The 22,867-nt window shown below is 32.9% G+C and overlaps 1 protein-coding gene across 2 annotated transcripts in view; it reads left to right on the plus strand.

Moving 5' to 3' along the window:
* Positions 1-22,867, plus strand: part of NUDCD1 (NudC domain containing 1) — an 83,026-nt gene that overhangs the window by 40,225 nt on the left and 19,934 nt on the right. The window contains exons 3-8 of one of the 2 annotated variants that reach the window (XM_012786309.3): positions 2,630-2,815; positions 5,746-5,926; positions 9,091-9,270; positions 12,214-12,421; positions 17,622-17,766; positions 19,715-19,840. In XM_012786309.3, coding sequence (XP_012641763.1) covers positions 2,630-2,815; positions 5,746-5,926; positions 9,091-9,270; positions 12,214-12,421; positions 17,622-17,766; positions 19,715-19,840 — 1,026 coding nt within the window. The remainder of the gene's footprint in view (positions 1-2,629; positions 2,816-5,745; positions 5,927-9,090; positions 9,271-12,213; positions 12,422-17,621; positions 17,767-19,714; positions 19,841-22,867) is intronic. The other variant, XM_012786310.3, reaches the window with a different exon arrangement.

Raw genomic sequence — 22,867 nt, forward strand, 5'->3', positions numbered from 1 at the left:
CTTCCAAATAAAGTTAATGATTATTAGAGATGAATGACTTTCTCCAGAAAAAGATCACTTCCTTTTAAAAGGGCAAAAATGTAAATGTCAGTGTCTATTAATACTAGTAAATGGTATCTCTATTTAATTTTGCTTGACCATTTTTTAAAATTTGAGTAGCCTTTTCTATTAATCTATATTTATTATAAAAATAACTTTGTTAGTTCAAAGATTCTCTAATTGTAGCTGCAACAAAGAGGCAGCCACCAAACTCCTGTTTAGAGATGTTTTCATAAATATATGCAGTTTATGTGTTAATACTTATTCACTATTGATTTACAGTGTCATTTATATATAATATATGAGCATATAATTTTTGTGTTACATCTTATTGACTCAGGAATCTAAAATAAAAATACTGTAGATAGTAGCCTGAAGAAAAACTGAATATGGTACTTGCATTCAAAGTAGGTTTTGGGGGTCAAGCAATGGGTAGACTTTGCATTGAGAACTAAATTATCATTTGTTTAGAAAAACTTGGGAATTGTTTTTTTCTCAAGAAAACATGGAATGGGGTGAAAACAGCAAGTTTTGGAATAGAATGACCAAGATTTGAATTTTGATGCTGCCATTTTCTAGCAGTGGAGTTCTAGGCAAATTATTTAATCTTTTCAAACCTTTGTTCTTAAAATGGGAATAATAATTTCAACTTCATAGGATTTGGTGGTGAATAAATAAGATGGCAAAAAGCCAAAGTACTTATTTAATACAATGCTTGTACACTGTAGTTATTCAGTAAGTATTCCATTAGTAGTGAGTTTTTAATCCTTCTGCTAATTAGCTGTGAAATGCTACCTCAAAATGATTTTCAACATCCTTTAACATTCTTACATTTACCTTTTTTCTAAGAAAAGAAAATGTTTGAATGAGACCTGGACATTACAGATGCCAGTTAGTATGTAAGGTGTTATTTTGAGGATACTTAGTAAAACTGTCAATGGAGGTTATTCAGAAATAATTTAATGTTATAATTTAGGATTTACAGAAGAAAATATTTTATTGCTTATAGTTCAGTTAAAATTAAAATGTACCTTTGAGAATTATATTTAAAAAGCAGAAAAATTTAGGTTGCTTTCACTTTAACTGTCATTAACTCAAGAGAGGTACTGTGTGCTTTCTTTTAAATTAATTTTGGTTTCACATTTATGTAATCAAATGTCTTAGTCATTTATTGGATATTGTACCCATTTATCTGATAATAAGACTTCTAGCAACCTCAGTCATGTGTAACCATATATTTCAAAGAAAATAGCTTAAAATGCTTATAATGGTGTATGAAATGAAGAATAGTGATTAACAAGTTTATCTCTGCATTCTTCCCAGTAATGGTTCACTAGATTAGACTCAGTGTAGGGCATATAGTAGAGACAACTGGAAACCTTTCTTTGAAACAACTGTTTTGAGTAAGGAGTCCCATTCCACTTTATCTTATTAATTTAATTAGATTAATTAAGCAAAGGGACAAATTTTCCTTTACTCCCAGTCATCCCCTACTACCAGTTATACTCCAGTCTTATTTTCCTAATGGTAAACATTACTAACAGATCAGCATGAGTCTCTCCATGGTGCCTTGAACACTATGTCCTCTGGAAAGGGATGGAAAGCTTCAGATGGCAAAAAGCAGAGGAACAAAAGGAATAAAGTCCCTCTTTCAAGCCCTTTTATAAAGGCCCTTAATCCCATTCATGAGGGTGGAGCCCTCATGATCTAATTACCTCCCAGAGGCCCTACCTTCCAGTATCATCGCCTTGGTGATTAGGTTTTAACATGAATTTTAGAGAGGACACCATATTCCAACCATGACAACAACCTATCTTATAGCTTTAAATTATAAGGACACAGACAAAATTAAAATTGGTTAACAAAAACCTAGGTTGGTGAGTAGTCTAAATGTAGTATTTTTGTACTGCAGGCTGATGTCTCTTAGGCATTTTCAACATGATGTAGTATTTCCAGTTTGTGACTTAAAAATACTGATCATTAACTCTAAAATTAAGAGAATGAAAACTAGATTACTACATAGTATTAGTTATCTATTGTTGTGTAACAGTGTCAAAACTTGAAACAATAACCATTTACCATCTTGCACAGTTTCTATAGTAAGAAATCAGGGAGTAATTTAGGGATGATATAGCTCAAGGTTTCTCATGAGGTGTAGCCAAGATGTCAGCCAGGACTGAAATCATTTGAAGACTTGACTACGGCTGAACCATGTATTTCCAAAATGATTCACTCATAGGATGCTGGTTTTGGCTGGAGCCCTCAGTTCCTCTTCATGGGTGTTTATGGCTACCTTATTAAGCATATTCACAACAAGGTAGCTACCCTCCCTCATAGTGTGTGATCCAAAAAGAGACAGTAAGGTGGATGTAAAGTTTTCTACGACCTAGTCCTAGAAGTCACATACCATCTGTCACATCTACTGTATTTTATTTATTTGTTAGAAGTGAATCAGTAGTATACCTCATATTCATAGGGAGGGGAATTAGACTCCAGCTCTTGAAGAGGAGAGAAACCACTACACTGCAGATACTTATTTTAGATGAAGGAAGAGGAAGGGATTTATTTATAATGCTTGGTTTCTTTTTAGGACACTGCCTTAGGAAAACCACGAGAGGTGTTTCGACTTCCTACAGATTTGACAGCATGTGATAATCGCCTTTGTGCATCTATCCATTTCACATCTTCTACCTGGGTTACTTTGTCAGATGGAACTGGAAGATTATATGTCATTGGAACAGGTAACCGAGGAAATAGTGCTTCCGAAAAATGGGAGGTGAGAATTTTGTTGTTTTTTTTTAAGACCTATGCAAATTCCGGAAGGTGTATGTAAATTAAATCTTACTTTTATAAAAAGTAACACTTTTCAAGGATAGTTTACATGTGATCTCTTGGTTTTTCTAATATGTAATGTTTTGAATCTCTTTTTAACTAAACTATAAAATGTATACCTTTTACAAAACTGATACATCAACCATTCCTATTTTTATCTGGGGTCAATGCAGTTGTCAAGAATTGCATTCATTTTTTAGCAAATATTTCTTGAATGCTTTATATGTGTAAAGTACTGCTAAGCGTTGGCATTGCCTCCTCCTTCTTGAGGAAACGTTGACCAAAAACTTATATTAGGATGTTCTTTTCTCTTCTACCCTTATGTTAGATTTGCCGGCATGTTTACATTGGTCCAATAGTGAGTTTATCAGAATATTCCTGACTTAGAAAAATACATAATATAAATATAGTTATGTGCCAATCTCTAAGGGGCCATTTTTACTTCCATTTTTTTAAATAGATTTAACTCTGGGGGATAAATTAGGATTTTAATAGTAGTAAATAAGAAATTAATTTCTCTAGAGCCACAGATTTGCAAGTAGAAATAAATGATGCTGAGTAGGTAACTAAAGGATTTATTCCTTCAACTCCTTGAATTATATTAGTAGTATATTGTAATGTTGCTACTGTCTAAATCTCAGCAAGTAGATTTTAGTTCTGGGTAAATAAAGAAAAAAAACAGAACCAAATGGTTTACCTATCTTACTAAGTTAAGCTAGTAATTATAGTATGTTCAAATTATAGTATGTTCAAAAAACTAAAAAAAAAAAAAAAACCCACACAGTAAATAACTAGAATAACAGTAGCCTGTTTACAAGAGTCTGTTGTATTCACTGTGAAATATTCATTGGCCATTGTGTTATTTTCTATCCTGGATTCCAGTAATAATCTTTATTGTCATTATTTTTTTAACTGAGGTAATAAGGTATATAGTACAACTACCTGAAACAGTTGGAAGGAGTTTTGAGAGTGATGGATAGGAGAGATATGAATAAGAATTTATCCATTATTGAACTGTAAGGATTCCATAGGTTTTGAGTGGAAGAGACAAACTGGGCTCTCAGCTTAAAAATAATTGCATACATTTTGCTAGGAGATTCATACGGGTTTATAATTCTTTTGATTTTTCTATGTATATCCCTTTGGCACATAGTAGGGCTTCAATAATATTTCTTGATCAATTAAAAATTTAAATCTTCCTCATATTTTCTGTAGTATACACTGCTGTAATGAAATGAGCACACTTCTGAGATGTTTTCTGTTGATAATAGTTTTGACTGGGTACTGGGGAGGACTTGGACATTAATTAAGGAGGGAGGGATACTAGTGAAATATTGCTCACTTTAGGAAACATTTGGGGAGGGTGTTAGGACTTTGGAGGAATTGGTGTAACAGAGAGGAAGCTAAAGGTGGAGTGATTAAAGGGTGTGGTATGGGATAAGAGGTCAAGGGTGGTGGTGATGGCTGAAGTATAGAAAGAGAAATTAAAGGAGACACAGAAGACCGCCTGCTTTCCAAATGTGTTGCTTCTAATATGATGGGCTGCCATGTATCCACAGTATCACAGTTGAGATGCTGGGCTTATCCAGAAAACTAGAAACTTCAGCCTAACAGTTTTTAAAAGTTCAGAGATCTACTCCTTTGGTCTCATTCCAGTTCATTTCACTCTCATGAGAAAGAAAAAAAAGGGAACAATAAACTAGCTACTCTAATACCTGTCAAAACTCATTTTTCCTCCTTTTGTTTTGTCTCCGCTATTCACCAATCAAAAGCAAAACCCAGTCAACCAACTAGAAACCTGTCTTCATCTATCATCTCCATTTTGAGTATTTGCAGGTTTTTTGTTTTGTTTTGTTTTTCTTCTACTTATGGAAATCTTTAGAATGGATTCAAAAGGCCTACTACTTGAATAATTTTGGCAGAGGTGTTTAAATACATAGGGAGATTGATGGCATTAAAGCACACTTTTCTTTATAATGCATTCAAGTAGGAGTGGATATGAGCAGATTCCAGATATAGTTTTTTAAAAAAAGGTGCTAATAACTTTTCTTCAGTTAGACATTTTTCCAACTTCATTTTTTCGTTTATTTGGAAATCTTGTTTAAGAATCAGTCTTAAAATTTCCCTATTTGGTATTTACTCTAATAAAAGCATAATAGTCTTTTTTAGATCATGTTTGGGGTATAAAAAAGAATTTGACAGGATTTTGTATATCTTTACATGATGCTTAGATTTCTTTTTAAAAAAAACTTCAAGATTATATTTTAAATAGAATTTGTTGAATTTTTTTTAAATGCAAATGGGGTCTTTTGTTTTTGAGAAATAAGAAGATATTATTGATTTGTTCTCCATTGCCTTTGGGTCTTACCTGTGTAAACTTTCAGAAAATAAACAATGGGAAAGAACATACACATACATGAACACACACATGCAATATCCAGAAATGAACAGGAAGAAAGTGGAAATAAATTGTATATAGGATGGGGAAAGAGACAGGGGAATGAACATTGACCTGCCTGTGTCTTCTCTTTTTGTGCAGAGTACTTTTTTCGCTTGATAATTATTTTCTAGAAGATTACTTTTTGTTCTCTTTCTTACTTTAGATGCTGTTTGGATGCCGTGTTGTTTTGTCTGTTTTTAAGCCAAGAGCGCTGATCAGTTTTCTGTATTGTACAAATAGATATTTTTTAAAAAGTTTTTTCTTCAAGGAACATTATTTAAACTTTCAGCTTTTATTTAAAGGCTTTTTTATTTTTTGCTTCTTTGTAATAAAAGTGTCCTAAATAATTGCTAGATTGCCACAATTCTGTGTATTCCCTCTGTGCTATCCGTGTTCATGTAATTATGTACATTTTTTGTGTAATTTTCTTATAGATTATGTTTAATGAAGAGCTTGGGAGTCCTTTTATCCTAATTCACAGTATTTCATTGTTGAAAGCTGAAGAACATTCAATATCTACCCTACTTCTTCAAATAGAGAAAGAGGAATTGGATATGAAAGGAAGTGGTTTCTATGTTTCTTTGGAGTGGGTCACTATCAGTAAGAAAAATAAAGGTAAAATAAAACAAATTTCTGAATCTCTCTAGTGGTCACCATCATTTAGTGGGTTTTTAAATGCAAAGCTGTACCTGTAAATGCTGTTTGCTTTTTCTTGGACATTGTGTTACCATTCTAGTACCTGTCATCCCTGGTGGAGTCAATATCTATACATAATTTCTCTTCAGGTATGGGATATAGAAAGAAATCATAATGTACTTCCACAGTCAGTTATGCCTTTTGTATAAAAGGAGACATTATTACATGGTTTTTGATACACAAGAATTTATATATAAAAAACTAAGTGTAAATTAATGATAAATAGCGGTATAATTTAAATATAAATAAATACAAATACCTAGATGGAAATGATTAGCTTTTTTTCAGTAAATCAGAAGTGCGATTTCTTTTAAATCTAATTGAACTTTGCCATTTGTTTCTACCTTCAGGAAAACTATTACTTTTTCTCATCAGATGTGCTTTTATGTGTAGAAAAGCTTGGTCTATCAAACTTCTAACTTGACATTAAAAATTACTTTCTTGTGAATTAATTAGGATTTCTTTAATGGTGTGAGCTTGCTCTTTTTGCTTAGTTCTTACTGACTCACCAAGTGCTTGTCTTCTGTAGTTGAGAACTAAGGAAGCTTGTTTCCATAAAAACTCTCTGTTCTTAGTAGTTTTTATTTGCTTACTCATTTATGAGTAAGTTAAATTATCATTCCTCTCTAAATAAAAATATTTCTTTATCATAGCTGCTAGTTTACAATCTAATAGAGACTAATAGTATTACATGCTTGAATCTCTGACTCGAGGGGGGAGGGGAGGCATGGGCAATATACGTAACCTCAATTAATACTTGTGCCTCCATAATAAGCTAAAATAAGACGAATAGTATTGATTTCCTAAGAGGAATTTTCTTTTTATTCTAAAATTAACAACAAATGTGTGTGTACAGACACACACACACACACACACACACACACACACACAGTGTTTATAAGTAAACGGAATAAATCTTCTATATTTGTTCTTTGAAGTATTTAATGTAATTTATTTATTATTCTTATTGCTATAGTTTTATCTCTGTAGGAACACCATAACTTAAAACTTAAGGTCTTGGAAAACTTTTTTGTAAAGGGCCAGATAGTAACCAAAAAATTTATATCACAGTTATCCAACTATGCCATTGTGGTACAAAAGCAACCATAGACAATATGTAAATGAAGGAGTGTAGCTGTGTTCCAATCATACTTTTTATGGACATTGAAATTTGAATTTTATACAATTTTTATACATTTAAATATTTTTCTTTTAATTTTTTTAACTGCTTAAAAATATAAAATTCATGCTCAGCTCATATATGGCTCAAAGGCCATACAAAAATAGGCCTAGGTTTAGTTCTGGCTCACAAGTCATAATTTGCAGGCTCCTACTTTAAATAATGGAAGCCCTAATTTTTTTTTAAGGTACATAATTCAGGAGAAATTACAGGAGAAATCAACATGCATATTCCTCCTTTCCTCTCTCAAACACTTCGTTTTGTAATAGCTTTAGCTCAGTCCACAGTAACTCATCAGATTGTTCCAGAACACAGCAGTGCTCTGTTCTAGCTCCATCATCTCCATCCCCTTCATCTCTGTTTCCTTGCCTCAACTAGACAGATATATTTTAGACTCACCTTTCTTTTTTTCTCCCAAGATTGTAATTATAGAAACATTAATTCCTTTTATGATTCCCTTTATTTTTCTTTTCTAATGTCTTGTTCTTTTTTCCCCCAACTATTACTAGTATAATTGTGTTATACCTTTTTTATTTTTTAGTTAACATAACAGAATTGTTTTTCTAAACCATGTTGAGTAAAACATTTGATAAATTATCCCTGTTACACATTAAGCATATTAAAGTTCTAAAAATTTTGAATGAAAAAGAAAATTTAATTTTAACCCAGCATTTCCCAACTTACTTAACTGTAGAATCCACATTTTGGGACCTACCTACTATATTCTGTCCTACATATGTTGGGAAAAGCCACCCTCTAAAATATATAGTGTCTAAATTTGGGTCTTTATAGGCAAGTAGAACTCTTTGCCCTGCATGTACCTGTGGAGGAAGTATAGAAGTTTTTTGTTCATTTAATAAATTATAAGCCTGTTCTTAAATATATGTGAATCGAATGTGTGAATGTAGGTGAGAATTTAGAATAAAAACATTGATAGATCTTTTTGTATTACTATATATAACTCATAATAATATGACAATGAGTTATGATTTTCAACTACTCAGTAAGAAGCTTACAAGTATAACCCACTTTAATAGAGTAACAATAAAGTAAAGGTATGGACTCACCTGAAATTTTTGACTACTTTTTAAGGCAAAAATATCCTCTCTTTATAGGAGAATAAATTTAGTTAACTTACCAGAAACTTTTGTGACACAGTTAATTGTTTATACTTTAAAACTTATAAGTAACACTAATTATTAATATAATAGGCATGTAAATATATCCAAGTGTGTCTAAAAATCCTTTCTATCATAAATATATTTCATTTTAAAACCCCTTGACAATAGTTAGAGCAGGCAGAAAAAGAGTCCACACCACATGTTTTCTCTTATCCTCAGTTTGTACCTCTTTCCAGTAGACAGTAGGAGATGCCTATCAGATATCTGCTGGGAAAGTAGATGGGCTTTAGTGAAGGAGAGGTTAGTCCTTCAGAAGCTGTTATTACAAGTAAGTCAATCACTTTGAAGGTCTAGAGCACTGCTATCCAATAGAAATTCCTATGAGAAGAATATGTTTTATAGGTGTGCTGTTTACTACGGTAGCTACTAGCTATGTGTGGCTGTTGAGCAGTTGAAATGTAGCTCCTATGACTGAGAAACTTAATTTTAGATTTTACTTAATTTTAATTAAATAGCTACTTGTGGCAAGTGGCTACCACATGGGACAGCACAATCTAGAGCAAATTTCATCAGACCCAGTATTTTAAAATAGAGACTTATTTATAGAAAATTACGTTGTACATTTGTTATGGTTATGAAAAGACTCTTAATAGTAAGCCTTTTTAATAGTATGTTTCAATATTTTAATTATAATTAAACTTTACATTCAAACAGGTTCAGAATATTTTTATAACAGTTTTTATTTGTACTGTCTTATTCTAAAATGCTCAATTTTCCTACAGATGAAAAATATGAAATTATTAAGCGTGATATCCTCCGTGGAAAGTCAGTGCCACATTATGCTGCTATTGAGCCTGATGGAAATGGTCTAATGATTGTCTCCTATAAGTCTTTTGAATTCGTTCGGCTTGGTCAAGATCTTGAAGAAAATATGGATGAAGTCATGTCTGAGAAAATCAAAGGTAATTTTACTCTTAACCTTCATAGAGCTCATATGTTTATGTAAATAAATATTTTATGTCTGTTTTGTTTTCCCAGTTAGGTTATGGGTTCTATGAAGCAAGATAGATGCTTATTCTTTCTTTATTTTCTTGTATATTACCCACGGGTCTTTTGTAAAATATACCACCTAAATAGTGCGAACTGGTTTAATTTAATAATTTTGTAATTACTAAAAACTTTTTTTCCCCATTTAAAATGGTTTGTTTAGTAAAAAGATAGGAATGGCCATTCTAGGACACATAAACTCAGAGAAATGAGGCCAGTGCTTCCCGGTTAAAAGCTAAGTTCTTGCTTATATTGGAAGAAGACAAATATAATAGGATTACAGTTTTTTCTATACAAGGCTGGTTTAGGAGTTATAGCAAATTAATTAATTTATTTTCTTCTCTCTTTTTCTTTTTTTTTTTTTGTTATTTCAACAGATTCTTTTTCTGAAAATATTAACGGTGTACAAATGTTTTAGGTTACATGTATCATTTTTGAGTCCCATAGTCCCTATAGGAGTGCCCATCACCCAGTGTTCATAGTACCTATTAGGTTGATTTTTTTTTCCCCTTCCCCTCGTCTCCATGCCCGACTGGTTGATTTCCACTGAGTTTAACTTCCCTCTGTGCATTTGTGCACTTCTTGGTTAGTTCCAGTTTAATAGTGAGTACCTGTGGTGTTTGTTTTTCCATTCTTGAGATACTTCATATAGGAAAATAGTCTCCAGTTCCATCCAAACTGTTGAAAAAGTTATTTATTCATCTTTTTTTTTGTCTGAGTAGTACTCCATGGTGTGTGTGTGCGTGCACACCCCCCCCACACACTTTATTAATCCATTCAAGAATTGATGAGCACTTAGATTTATTCCATATTTTTGCAATTGTGAATTGTGCTACAATAAATAATCTAGTACAGGTGTCTTTTTAATGAGAAATTTTCTTTTCCTTTGGGTACATACCCAATAGTGGGATTGCTGGATCGAATGGTAGGTCCACTTTTAGTCCTTTGAGGAACCTCCACACTGTTTTCCATAGAGGTTGTACTAATTTGCAGTGTATAAGTGTTCCTTTCTCTCTGCAACTATGACAGCAACTGTTGTTTTTGGACTTTTCATTTTGTTAATCTTTTGGATTTTTTTGTTTTCTAATTCATTTAGTTCTGCTCTGACCTCCTTATTTCTTTTCTTCTGCTGGCTTTGGGTTTGCTTTGTTCTTCCTTTTCTAGTTCCTTGAGGTGTGCCATTAGGTTGTTAATTTGTCATCTTTCTGTCTTTTCGATGTAGGCATTGAAGGATATGAATTTTCCCCTGAGGAGTACTTGTGCCATGTCCCATAGATTTTGATAGCTTGTGTCCCCTTTGTTGTTCAGTTCAAATAATTTTTTGAATTCTATCTTAATTTCATTCTTGATCCAGTAATTGTTCAGCAACAGGTTGTTTGATTTCCATGACTTCGTATATGTTTTAGTATTTCTCTCATGATTGTTTTAGAATGAAAAGATTAACAAGGTCTTTCAGAAGAAACTTATATTTGTATGTAAAGAATACACCTTCTTTTAAAGCTATTTAAGAGAACATCCCTCTATAATCATTACTGTTCATATTTCTGATATTCATAGCTAGAGAATAGTATATTTTAGTTAACAGATTTTTATAATATTTAACAATTATACATATATACTCTTTGAATTTACTCACCCAAACAATGGGGTTATTTGGAAAGAAATTAATCTACCTTTTTTGTTAAATAATTATTTAAAATAAAAATTAGTTTTACTATTCTTATATACTTTAAAAAGTGAATTCTTAGAAAAGTATTTGAAAATATTAATGTAATAAATATTTGAAAAGTATTTTTCTCAGGTTACATATGTGCCACTGAATACAGAAAACTTGTGCTTGGTGGCCTTTCGCCTTTTAACACCTTGGTTTCCTCACATGTCTTTGCTTTTTGTTAGGTTATCTCTAAGCTCCCTTTCTGAATAAATTTTACTGTTATGTCTTAATTATAATGTTAAACTCTTCTAAAGCTTAGCAACAATAGCTATTCATATCATTAGACCACATGCCCTTTAGAACTCCTTTGGTGAGCAGTTTTGAAGGAATGAATGAACGCCTTCATCTTTAGAAATTCTGCGTAGATAACTAGGACTATGCAATTCCAAGACAGATTGCAGCCAAAGCGGAATGTAGCATATGTTTAAATCACTGTTAGTCCAGACATTGTTTTTGTTGTTGACATCTCATTTTATATCTTGAATTCCTCCCGAATTCATTATTTATTTTGTCACAGGATTTTCACAATGATAAAGGAAAAGTGTTGTGATTTTTTTTTAAAGTGTGTATAGTTTGGAATTTAGCATGCTTAACAGCTCTCTCTAAGTGTATATACTGGATTCATTTTCCGTAAACTGCAAGGAGACCTATGTTGTCTGTTGGCTATTTGATATTGTGATAATAATACAAACAATAAGATGTATTTTTAAAGACCTAAAACACAATCTCCAAAGGTGTGGACAGGCCCTCAAAACAACCAACAATTGAGAAAATTATTTAGGCGTTTGTATACTTTGGTGGATAGGGGATTAAAAAATGCTGACTTTCTCTTTAGTCTGCTTCCATGACCTTTAATTTATACTAAGACTAGGTAGAAGGAGGGTGGGAGGAATGCAGGGAGGCAGAAAGGGAAGGAATGGGAATTAAGGATTGCTATCATTAGTGTTTTAGAAGTGCTTATTTCCTGAAGCATTAGGTAGGCCTGGAAAATTCTCCAAAGAGATCTGTGTGTTTATAATTATTTTTTTTGTGAGATGACCATTTGAAAATAATGCTAAAATTCTAAATTCTTCCAGATAAGTTTTTTTTTTTGTATGTTGTAGTCTCTAATATTTTATTACATAATGCATTTTTCTTTTCCAAGTAGAACCTCTGTATTACTGGCAACAGACTGAAGATGATTTGACAGTGACAATACGGCTTCCAGAAGACAGTACTAAGGAAGACATTCAAGTACAGTTTTTGCCTGATCACATCAACATTGTGCTGAGGGATCACCAGTTTTTAGAAGGAAAGCTCTATTCATCTATTGATCATGAAAGCAGTACATGGATAATTAAAGAGAATAATAGGTATTTTTATAGTTTTATTTATACTTAAAATTTTATTTTTATTATTTTACTTTTTATTCTTTCCACAGTTATGTCTGTATTGTTTTTTTTATTTTTCTTAAGATAGATTAAATATAGAATTACTGGGTTAAAGAGGATAATTGTAGTTGAAATTACAGATAGTATAGTTATCACTTACAGTATATGGAAGTGTGGAAATGATTATTTTAATTTGTACTTTTTAAAACTTTTTAATAGAAATAATTTTTTCTGTTAACTTTAATATGCTGACTAGATAATACATTCCCATTCTTTAAAATATGTATAGTGAGAAGTATCTCCAATTCAGGCCTGCCAGTTGCCTATCCTCCCACTCCCCAAAATCGCTGTTATTAGTTTCTTTCCAGAGGTATTTTATATGTATTCAAGCAGCATGTATATATATATATATATATATATTTAAGAAAAAAAATTTAACACATACAATACAGTTATATAGGTTGCTTTTGTTCACTTTTAACAGTTATCTTGGAGATCTTTCCATAATAAATATATAACAATATCACTTCATGGTATTTTACTCCATCAACTCTACCATCATTTAAAAAAATTGGCCCTATATTGCTACATTTAGATTGTTTTCAATGTTTTATTATAGCAAATAACTTCCATATATATTTATTTATTATTTCACATGTGTAGAAATATATATAAAGGATAAATTTCTGTAGGTGAAATAATTAGTAGTTCTTTGAAAATGGTAGTGGATAAATATTTTCATATGTAAATTGTTCATTTACATTTATTTTTGCAAATTATGTATTCAGGACATAAAATAATAAAAGAATTACAAGATAAGTTGGAATTCATCACAACAATTTTCTGTATATCAAAATTGAAAATTTCTGTTCTTCTAAAGATCCTATTAAGAAAACAAAAAGGCAAGCCATAGACTGGGAAACAAATATTCACAGTGCTCATCTCAAACAAAGATGATTTACATTCTCAGTGTATAAGGATGCCCTACAAATTTATAATAAAAAGATAACCCAATTTTAAAAAATGTCAAATGCTTTTGAATGAACATGTTACAACAGAAGATATACGAAGGCTGGTAAGCATAAGAAAAAGTAAGCATTATCAGTCAGTAGGGAAATTATAGTCAGAATAAGACATCAATGCATGGCTAAAACTAAAAAGATTGACAGTATCAAATGTTGGCAAGGATATCGCACACCAGCAACTTGAGCATGTCTGGTGTGAGTATAAAATAATATAATCACTTTGGCAAACTGTTTGGCAGTTTCTTACCATGTTAAACATAAACTTACTTTGTAACCCAGCAATTCTATTAAGTGTTTACCCAAGAGAAATGAAAGTGCATGTTACAAAGCAAAGCCAAAACTAATTTGTAAAAGTAGATTCATAGCAGTATTACTTAGAAAAGCCAAAAACTGGAAACAACTCCAATGTTCATGAAAAGGTGAATAGATAACTACATGTAGTATATTTATACAATGGAATACCACTCTGTAATTAAAATAGAATGCTGGTAGCTACAGCAATATGAATTAATCAAAAACATGTGGAGTGAAAGAAGCCAAAGACAAAAAACGTACATACCAGTATGATTCCACAAATGTAAAGTTCTAGAACTGGCAAAACTAATCTATAGTGATAAAAATCAGAAAAATGGTTACCTATAGGTCGTAGGGGGATTGACTGGAAAAAGATGCAGTGGCAATCCTGGATGGTGGAAATGTTCAGTATCATCTTCATTGGGTTACACAGGCGTATCCATTAGTCAAACTCAGTGAATTCTACACTTAAAAATCTGAATTTTATTTATAAATTGCACCTCAATAAAAGGAATAAAAAGTATGCTAAAAAAGCTAAACAAAGTAAGCATCTTATAAAACTATAATCCTCTACCCCACTACCATACCTCTTTGTAAATCTATTGTCTCAGACACAATACTCCCGAATGATTTGGATTAATATAATCACTTTCTTTTATTATAGATCAAGTCTTAGTAATTGTGGGATTCAGTGATGGATTAGCATTAGGCACTTTTTAAAATGGTCAAATTAGGTCAGAAATGGTTATTTGGTTGATTCAAAATACAACCTAAGGCTGGGCGAGGTGGCTCACGCCTGTAATCCTAGCATTCTGGGAGGCCAAGGTGGGTGGATTGCTCGAGGTCAGAAGTTCGAAACCAGCCTGAGCAAGAGCAAGACCCTGTCTCTACTATAAATAGAAAGAAATTAATTGGCCAACTAAAAATATAGATACAAAAATTAGGCGGGCATGGTGGCGCATGCCTGTAGTCCCAGCTACTCGGGAGGCTTAGGCAGTAGGATCACTTGAGCCCAGTAGTTTGAGGTTGCTATGAGCTAGGCTGATGCCACAGCACTCACTCTAGCCTGGGCAATAAAGCAAGACTATGTCTCAAAAAAAAAAAAAATACAACCTAAATCTTCTGATTTAAGTTAATGTTGCATAAAGAATAAATTAGATGTTTTTACACAAAAATTGTTCTTGATTAGTAGTATATGACCCATATGAGTCTGAGATGAGTCTAAATCATGGGAGTCTAGGAAATATATATCTAGTTCAAAGAAAGCTTGACGTTTTAAAAGCAGGTATCATAAATTCATTTTATTAATGGAGACATTTGGTGATTTGGTTACAGTTTTTAATATATAAAAAACAATTCTCTGAAAGGTTCTTTTAAAAATATTTTATATCTCTGCATATGCTATTTAATCATATTTGTATATATGTGAGATTTATGAGTATCTTTTGTAAATTGGCAAACTAACTAGAACATATTGTAAGTCATCAAGCAATAACCCAGCAAAGATCTAGGGGTGGGGGAGGGACTAGCTGGACTTCCCACAAATAGTTTTGGCATTCAATACATGAAATATAGACTAGTATTGTATTTTCATTAAATGTAAGGTATTTGATTACAATTTTGTGTTATGAAAGATAATTATAATTTGGTGTAGGTGGTATCATTGATTTGAAAACATCATTTTCTATGCTTGATTAAATTTTTTATGTCTCTCATTTTGAAGTAGTTAATGTTCTCTCTCACTTTGGAAGGATTTATTAAATAATCTGTAGTTTAGTATATATGGTGTTGCATGTTTCTTTTTGTTTGTATGGTAGAATATGATACTAGTTTAAAATGTAGAAATGCAGTCATGTGAAAAGGGTTGCCTTGACTGTGTGCAAATTAATGATGGTTGAGAAATTCTTTATAACTGAGACTATATGAACTCTTTCAAACCTCTTTAGGTAGCAACTAAGAATAATATTTATACATTCTGGTCACTGGGTAAAAGTTCTTTAATAGTTATTCATATATATTTTTTCAGAGAGGCAGAATAGTGTAATAGTGAACAACATGGATTTTGAGCCAGACTGCTTTTACTAGCTTGTGACCTTGGCAAGTTGCTTAACCTCACAGTGCTTTTTTCCCCCTTGCTTGTATAATGGAGATGATAATATTACTTACAGTGCTTTATTTGATTGTGTTGAGCAATAAATGAGTTAAAACATGTAAAGTGCTTAAGATAACACCTGGCATGTGGTAAGCATTAGGTAAGTGTAAGCTGCTGTCATTATTTTTATCTTCAGTATTATCAAGATTAGCTTTTTCCTTAGAAAATATAACTGAGCATTATTGATTGTGGTAGTAATTTTCAGTGCTAATGATAGGGATACATATTACATAAGAAAGGTATTATTTTGTATAGTCTCTTAAAATGAGTAGTTTCAGAAAATTTTTTAAGTGCTGTAATTAATTCATGATGTGGTGATAATAACAGCCTTGAAAAAGAATAGCTGATAAGTTTGCATGTCCTGTTTCATAATTATGATAATAATTATTATTGTGTTCTTGCAGCTGTTATATGCAGTTGTGTTCCAGGGCATGGGTTAGTGTGGCACACGTGTACCAAAGATGGCACGTGCAAAAGGTGCCACCACTACACTTTTCTCTCCATTACAGCAATACCTGCTCCAAAAACATCTTACTTGGGTTTTCTTTCCTGTAATAGAGAAACATGGGCCAACTACCCTATTCTTCTGTGTCCATAGTCTGCCCTGGCTCAACTCTCTTTCCTTTTTCCGCCCTTGATCTCAGTGTTCCCTGACAGGCCCTTTTAAGTGTATTTGGAATTTCTGTTTAATGGCTTAAATGTACAGAATTAGGTTTTATTTTATTTATTTATTAATTTATTTTTTTGAGACACAGTCTCACTTTGTTGCCCGGGCTAGAGTGCTGTGGCATCAGCCTAGCTCACAGCAACCTCAAACTCCTGGGCTCAAGTGATCCTACTGCCTCAGCCTCCCGAGTAGCTGGGACTACAGGCATGCGCCACCATGCCCACCTAATTTTTGTGTATATATTTTTAGTTGGCCAATTAATTTCTTTCTATTTATAGTAGAGATGGGGTCTCGCTCTTGCTCAGGCTGGTTTCAATCTCCTGACCTCGAGCAATCCACCAGCCTCGGACTCCCAGAGTGCTAGGATTACAGGCGTGAGCCACTGCGCCCGGCCCAGAATTAGGTTTTAAATAAGTTAATAGAGAACACATTAACATCTTTTCTTCTTGTATTACCAAAGTTAATTTTTTTCCTAGTTCCTGTATTTCTTTTCAATTCTTTAAACTCTGTATTTTAAAAATTAAAGTTTACATTGATTTAACTGCCTGGTCTTGAGATTAAAATCATATATTGTAACTATTAGTTTGTGAAAATAAAGTTAATTGTTGGTTTCACACATAAAGAGATATGTTTTAGTTACAGTCTCTTTCCAGTTTGCTTACATATGTACCCCCACTCCCATTCCCCAAATAGCTCATAGATCCATGCTTCATGCATATTTGTTTCTTAAGTTCAGTAACATTCTGCACACCTGGACTACAACAATACTTTCTGGGTGGTCTCACTCTTACCAGTCGCTTCTCTCTTCAAGAGATTCGATGTACCATTTCTGGTGGTACTTTTTGTTTTGTTTATTAAATCTAAATTATTTCCACTAGGATTATAGGTTTTCCATCTCATGCAGAACTATGATGAACAAGATTTTTGGTAAAACCTTCTCTGGCCACCAGATGGGTTATTTCTATAGAAGATTCTGTTTGTTATTGATTGTATAATTTGTATAGTTGGTTCATGTGATATCACTTTTCTCATTTAAACTTCTAGCTTGGAGATTTCCTTGATTAAGAAGAATGAAGGACTGACATGGCCAGAGCTAGTAGTTGGTGATAAACAAGGGGAACTTATAAGAGACTCAGCCCAGTGTGCTGCAATAGCTGAACGTTTGATGCATTTGACCTCTGAAGAACTGGTAAGCAATTGCAATAGTAGTGTGACTTTCCAAGGATTCAAAAGTATGTTATGTTAGGATTATGCCATGCTTTCAAACATTATCTTGCTTTTCCTAATATAAGAGACACATTTCAGGTACTGTTGACCTGACTGATGTTTGAATATGGCTTCAAGTTATAATATTTATTTCTTATACTATGTGAATACATACATATATGTGTGAGCATATTATGTAGGGTGTTTGTATGTGTGTATGCATGTATCTCTCATTCTCTCTCCATATATTCTTCTTAGAAGAATCAACTGACCAGTGTCAGTAGGGACAAAAATGACCATTTTACAGTCTATTTGCTAATAATATACTTAACATTGTTGACATTTTCAAGGTCATCTTAGAATACCACAAGGAAATATCAAGGAGATATGTGTGTGTGTGTGTGCACATGTGTGTGTATATAATCTCATATATGGTACTGTTATTTTTGATTGATAAAGTAAATTCATTGTAATGATTGATATGACAATACAACACTCAACCATGAGCCAGGCACAGTGGCTCACTCCTGTAATCCTAGCACCCTGGGAGGCCAAGGCGGGAGGATCACTTGCATCAGGAGTTTGAGACCACTCTCAGCTAGAACGAGACCCTTTCTTTACTAAAATAGAAAAAATTAACCTGGCAACTAAAAATAGATACAAAAAAATATTAGCCGGGCATGGTGTCATGCACCTGTAGTCCCAGCTACTTGGGAGGCTGAGGTAAGAGGATCGCTTGAGCCCAGGAGTTTGAGATTGCTGTGAGCTAGGCTGATGCCACAGCACCAGCTGATGCCTGCTCTAGCCCAGGTGACAGAGCATGACTCTTTTGGCTTATTATTATTAATTATACTTGTATGTTTTTGTTTGGATAGATATTTCTGTGTGTGTATGTGTTTAGTGGTTGTTCTAGGTTTTACAGTATACATCTTTGACTTATCATCATCTATCTTCAAAAAATATATCGCTTCACTTATAATTTAAGAACTTTATATTTCCATTTCTTCATCCTTAGTATTATTGTCATGCATTTTATATTCTACTTATTATAAATCTCATAATACATTGTTACTTTAGCCATAGTCAGTTCTCTTTTAAAGATATTAAAAATGCAAAACCAAGTCGTCCATATACTAACACGTTTGCCATTTCCTCTGTTGTTCATTCCTTTATGTTGATTCATATTTCCATCTGAGATCATTTTTTCTTGGATAAAGAATTTTCTTTAGCATTTCTTGTATTGTAGGTTTGATGGTAATAAATTCTCTCAGCTTTTGTCTGTAAAAATATTTATCTTCCTTTTTTCAAAGTTATTTTTGTAATGTATATATATGACTTGCTGTAATTTTTGGTTTTTAAAAAGTTTGTTACGCATGGGGTTCTTTGACTTTCTCAAATCTATATGATTATAGTTTTCATCAAATTTGAAAAGGTTTTTGCCATTATTTCTTCACAATTTTTTTCCATTCTTTCTGCCCTCTTACAATTACTTCCAGATAGACTACTTAATATTGTTCCACAGTTCACTGGGTTTTTCTGGTTGTGTTTTTGTGTATGTATGTGCGCTTTACTTTGCATAGCCTCTTGCTGTTTCAAGCTCACTAGTCTTTTCTTCTGCAATGTCTAATCAACTGTCTAATCTGTTTTGTTTCCTTTAAGGTTTGTATTTTCATATCTAGAAATTCAGTTTGGTTCTTTTTTATATCTTCCATCTCTCTTTCTCAATGTGTTCGTGTTTTACATTATACCTTTTCTGCTGACTCCATCATTCTGTCATTTCTGTGTCTTTTTTTAATGTTTTATTGATCATAGTTTTGAAATTAGTTTTTAATTATTGCTATAATCTTAACATTTTTAAGCATAGAGAAATCCATACCCTTATTGTTGTTTATTTGTTTTACTTATTTACTTATTTTAATTTCTGGTCTAAGAATCCTAATCCAGATAAAGAAAAACCTCCTTGTAATGCTCAAGAGTTAGAAGAATGTGATATTTTCTTTGAGGAGAGCTCCAGTTTATGCAGATTTGATGGCAGTACATTCAAAACTACTCATGTGGTAAGTTCTTGAACCTACTATTTCTAAAACTTTGTGAATAAAATAGAGTTACTCAGATGATAAATGAATGATCAAATATATGTTTTACAAACATAATTGGATTGGCAGTTATTGGCTGTGATAAATCTCATCATTCTTTAAAGTAGCATCTTTCCATACCACCACACCCAGTAATACAGTATTATAGTGTTTTAATACTACTATATGTTGGTATCTTTTAATTGGCTATTTTCTTTGCAGATGTTTGACATACAATTGTGACCCTGTAATATGTAATTCTTTACATTTACTTTTTTCATTCAACATGATGACATAAGCATTTCCTCATATTATTTAAATCTCTGATTTAACGGTTGGATTAACTATCATGTTGGTTGTTTGTGTTTAGTGGTTGTCTCCATATTGCAATATACTTTTTTAGTCACTTTTTAAAACTGCATCATTTATGATGATGCTATTTAAGAAAATCCTTTTATTACTTGAAGACTTTTCTATATTCTTATATCTATCTAATAAGGAGTTCTAAATTTCAAATGAATGAATCATAATCTAATCATAATCTAAGCCTCTTGCAAATTGATTTCTACTTTATATTCTCATTAGTAATGTTTACAGTTATTGCATGTTTCACTGCATCTTTACCTTCAGTTTTTTGTTTGATCTTTACTAATTGGTATGCGGTATATAGGATATTGTTTTTATCTGTGTTTTTTACTGTTGACTGTTTTCATGTATTAACTATTTCTTTTGTGAAGAATTGTTTCATTTATTTGTCTCAATGTTTCTTACTGATTTGTGTAACCTGTTTTAAATTTGGAAAACCCTTCTAAATCAAGTGATTTAACTTTTTCCTTATTTTTTTCCATTTTGGAATATTTTTATTCAACTCATTCTTATCTGAGACTTTTGTCCCTCGTCTCTCTGGTGTGCCATAAGAATATACATTTTTTTCCCTTCAAATTGCATTCTGTTTAGAAGCTCTGAGAGATTGTGCATCAAAATACTGAAAAATACTGCCTATAGTGGCTTGGTGCAATAAATGTAGTTTTTTTGTTTGTTTGTTTTTTAATTTAAAACCTCTTTTAAATATTAGATATTCCTGCTTAGGGAAATCCTTAATCATTTGTTAGCACTGTATACCCATGTGTGTGTTTTATAGCGTTGTTTATGTGAGAAGGGTCTTTAGCAAATTAGGGGCTAATTTGGAGCTGTACACATAGAAATTAATCTCATTACTTAACACCAGAAGTGATGGGGCTTTAGGAGAGTCAGTCCAAACAAAAGCAACAGAAGAATTTGAGAAAAATGTACTTTTTTGTTACTCTTTTTTGAGACCTCAGAGTCTCTGGTATAGGGCTTAAAGGCTCTATTTTCAAGAAAAGTCTTAAGCCGGAGGTGGTGGCTCACGCCTGTATTCCTAGCACTCTGGGAGGCCGAGGTGGGCGGATTGCTCGAGGTCGGGAGTTCAAAACCAGCCTGAGCAAGAGCAAGACCCAGTCTCTACTATAAATAGAAAGAAATTAATTGGCCAACTAATATATATAGAAAAAATTAGCTGGGCATGGTGGCGCATGCCTGTAGTCCCAGCTACTCAGGAGGCTGAGGCAGAAAGCTCACTTGAGGCCAGGAATTTGAGGTTGCTGTGAGCTAGGCTGATGCCATGGCACTCACTCTAGCCTGGGCAACAAAGTGAGACTCTGTCTCAAAAACAAAAAAAAATGATTATCAGGCTTCGTGTTTGTCATTTTTAAATGGCATCACACTGTTCACAAGATGGGCAACTAAAATATATATATACAAAAAATTAGGCGGGCATGGTGTAGTCCCAGCTGTACTAGCTGTAGTCCCAGCTATTCTGGAGGCTGAGGCAGCAGGATTGCTTGAGCCCAGGAGTTTGAGGTTGCTGTGAGCTAGGCTGACGCCACAGCACTCACTCTAGCCTGGGCAACAAAGCGAGACTCTGTCTCAAAAAAAAAAAAGTCAAGTCTTGAAAATTTCTGCCAAGTTTGGTCTAATGTTTCTTTATCATGTAGATGTTTAGGGGGAAAGTGTATTCTAGCAGAATTCATGGAACCAAACTTAAAAGTGTCACAGGAACTTGGTTTACTAAATCTAAGGTCTAGCCCAGCTTCTTAATGGTTAAAAGGAAATCTTTTCCTCTCACTGACTGTTCCTTCCTAGTGTGTTTTTATATACTTATCACATTTCTTTAACTAATGGCTGGGCATTTTAGTACTCAGATTGTAAAAATGAACATTTCTAGATTATACCTATGGAGACAAATGAGGTGGAATGGCATAGGACCAACCAATGGCTAGGCAAAAGTGCCAATGAAGCTGTACCCAAAGCAAGTTCTTACTCTTAAAATTAATTTCTGCTTCTGCACTGCTTCCTACCATCCTGTAACACCAATAAGTTCGAAAAAGCACATGGACAACATCTTGCTCATCACAGTGTCCCCAACACCTCACAAAGGTTCTGATTCATCATGGTTATTTAATAATTAGACTTATAATCTGTTAGTGACAATCATTAAAATAAAAAATTGTTTTAGCTCCATCTTGGATCTCAAGAAATTTGCTTATACCTTTCAGTCTCCCCCTTCCTACTTTACTTCCAAATGAAGAGTAAACAGTGTTCTTGGTCAGATTGTCACATCCAATCTGGGTACTGATCCAAAGCCCAGATAATCAGAACTGTTTAGAGTTTCAAGGAGTTTTGTTTTGTAGATGTTGTTTATTTCTGATATAATTCCATAGATGATTCCCTTAATTGTGAGTAAATAAGGGCCATCACACAGCTACTCTTCTCTTTTATTGCCTTGGGTTAAATTTTAGAGAATCACTCTCACATGTGACTGATAGAAGACTCTTGAATCTAACTGAGATTATTGTACTTGTAATGAAGAATCTGGCCATTCTTCCTAAAGTTAGAGTTGTAGGAGCTATAACTACTAGGTACTGTTTTCTAGTTAACTTTTATAGGGAAGGCACCTGATCTTAGGTGTCATAAAATGCTATTGTTTAA

This window comes from Microcebus murinus, chromosome 7 (assembly GCF_040939455.1).
Source record: "Microcebus murinus isolate Inina chromosome 7, M.murinus_Inina_mat1.0, whole genome shotgun sequence".
NCBI classification, from domain to species: domain Eukaryota; kingdom Metazoa; phylum Chordata; class Mammalia; order Primates; family Cheirogaleidae; genus Microcebus; species Microcebus murinus.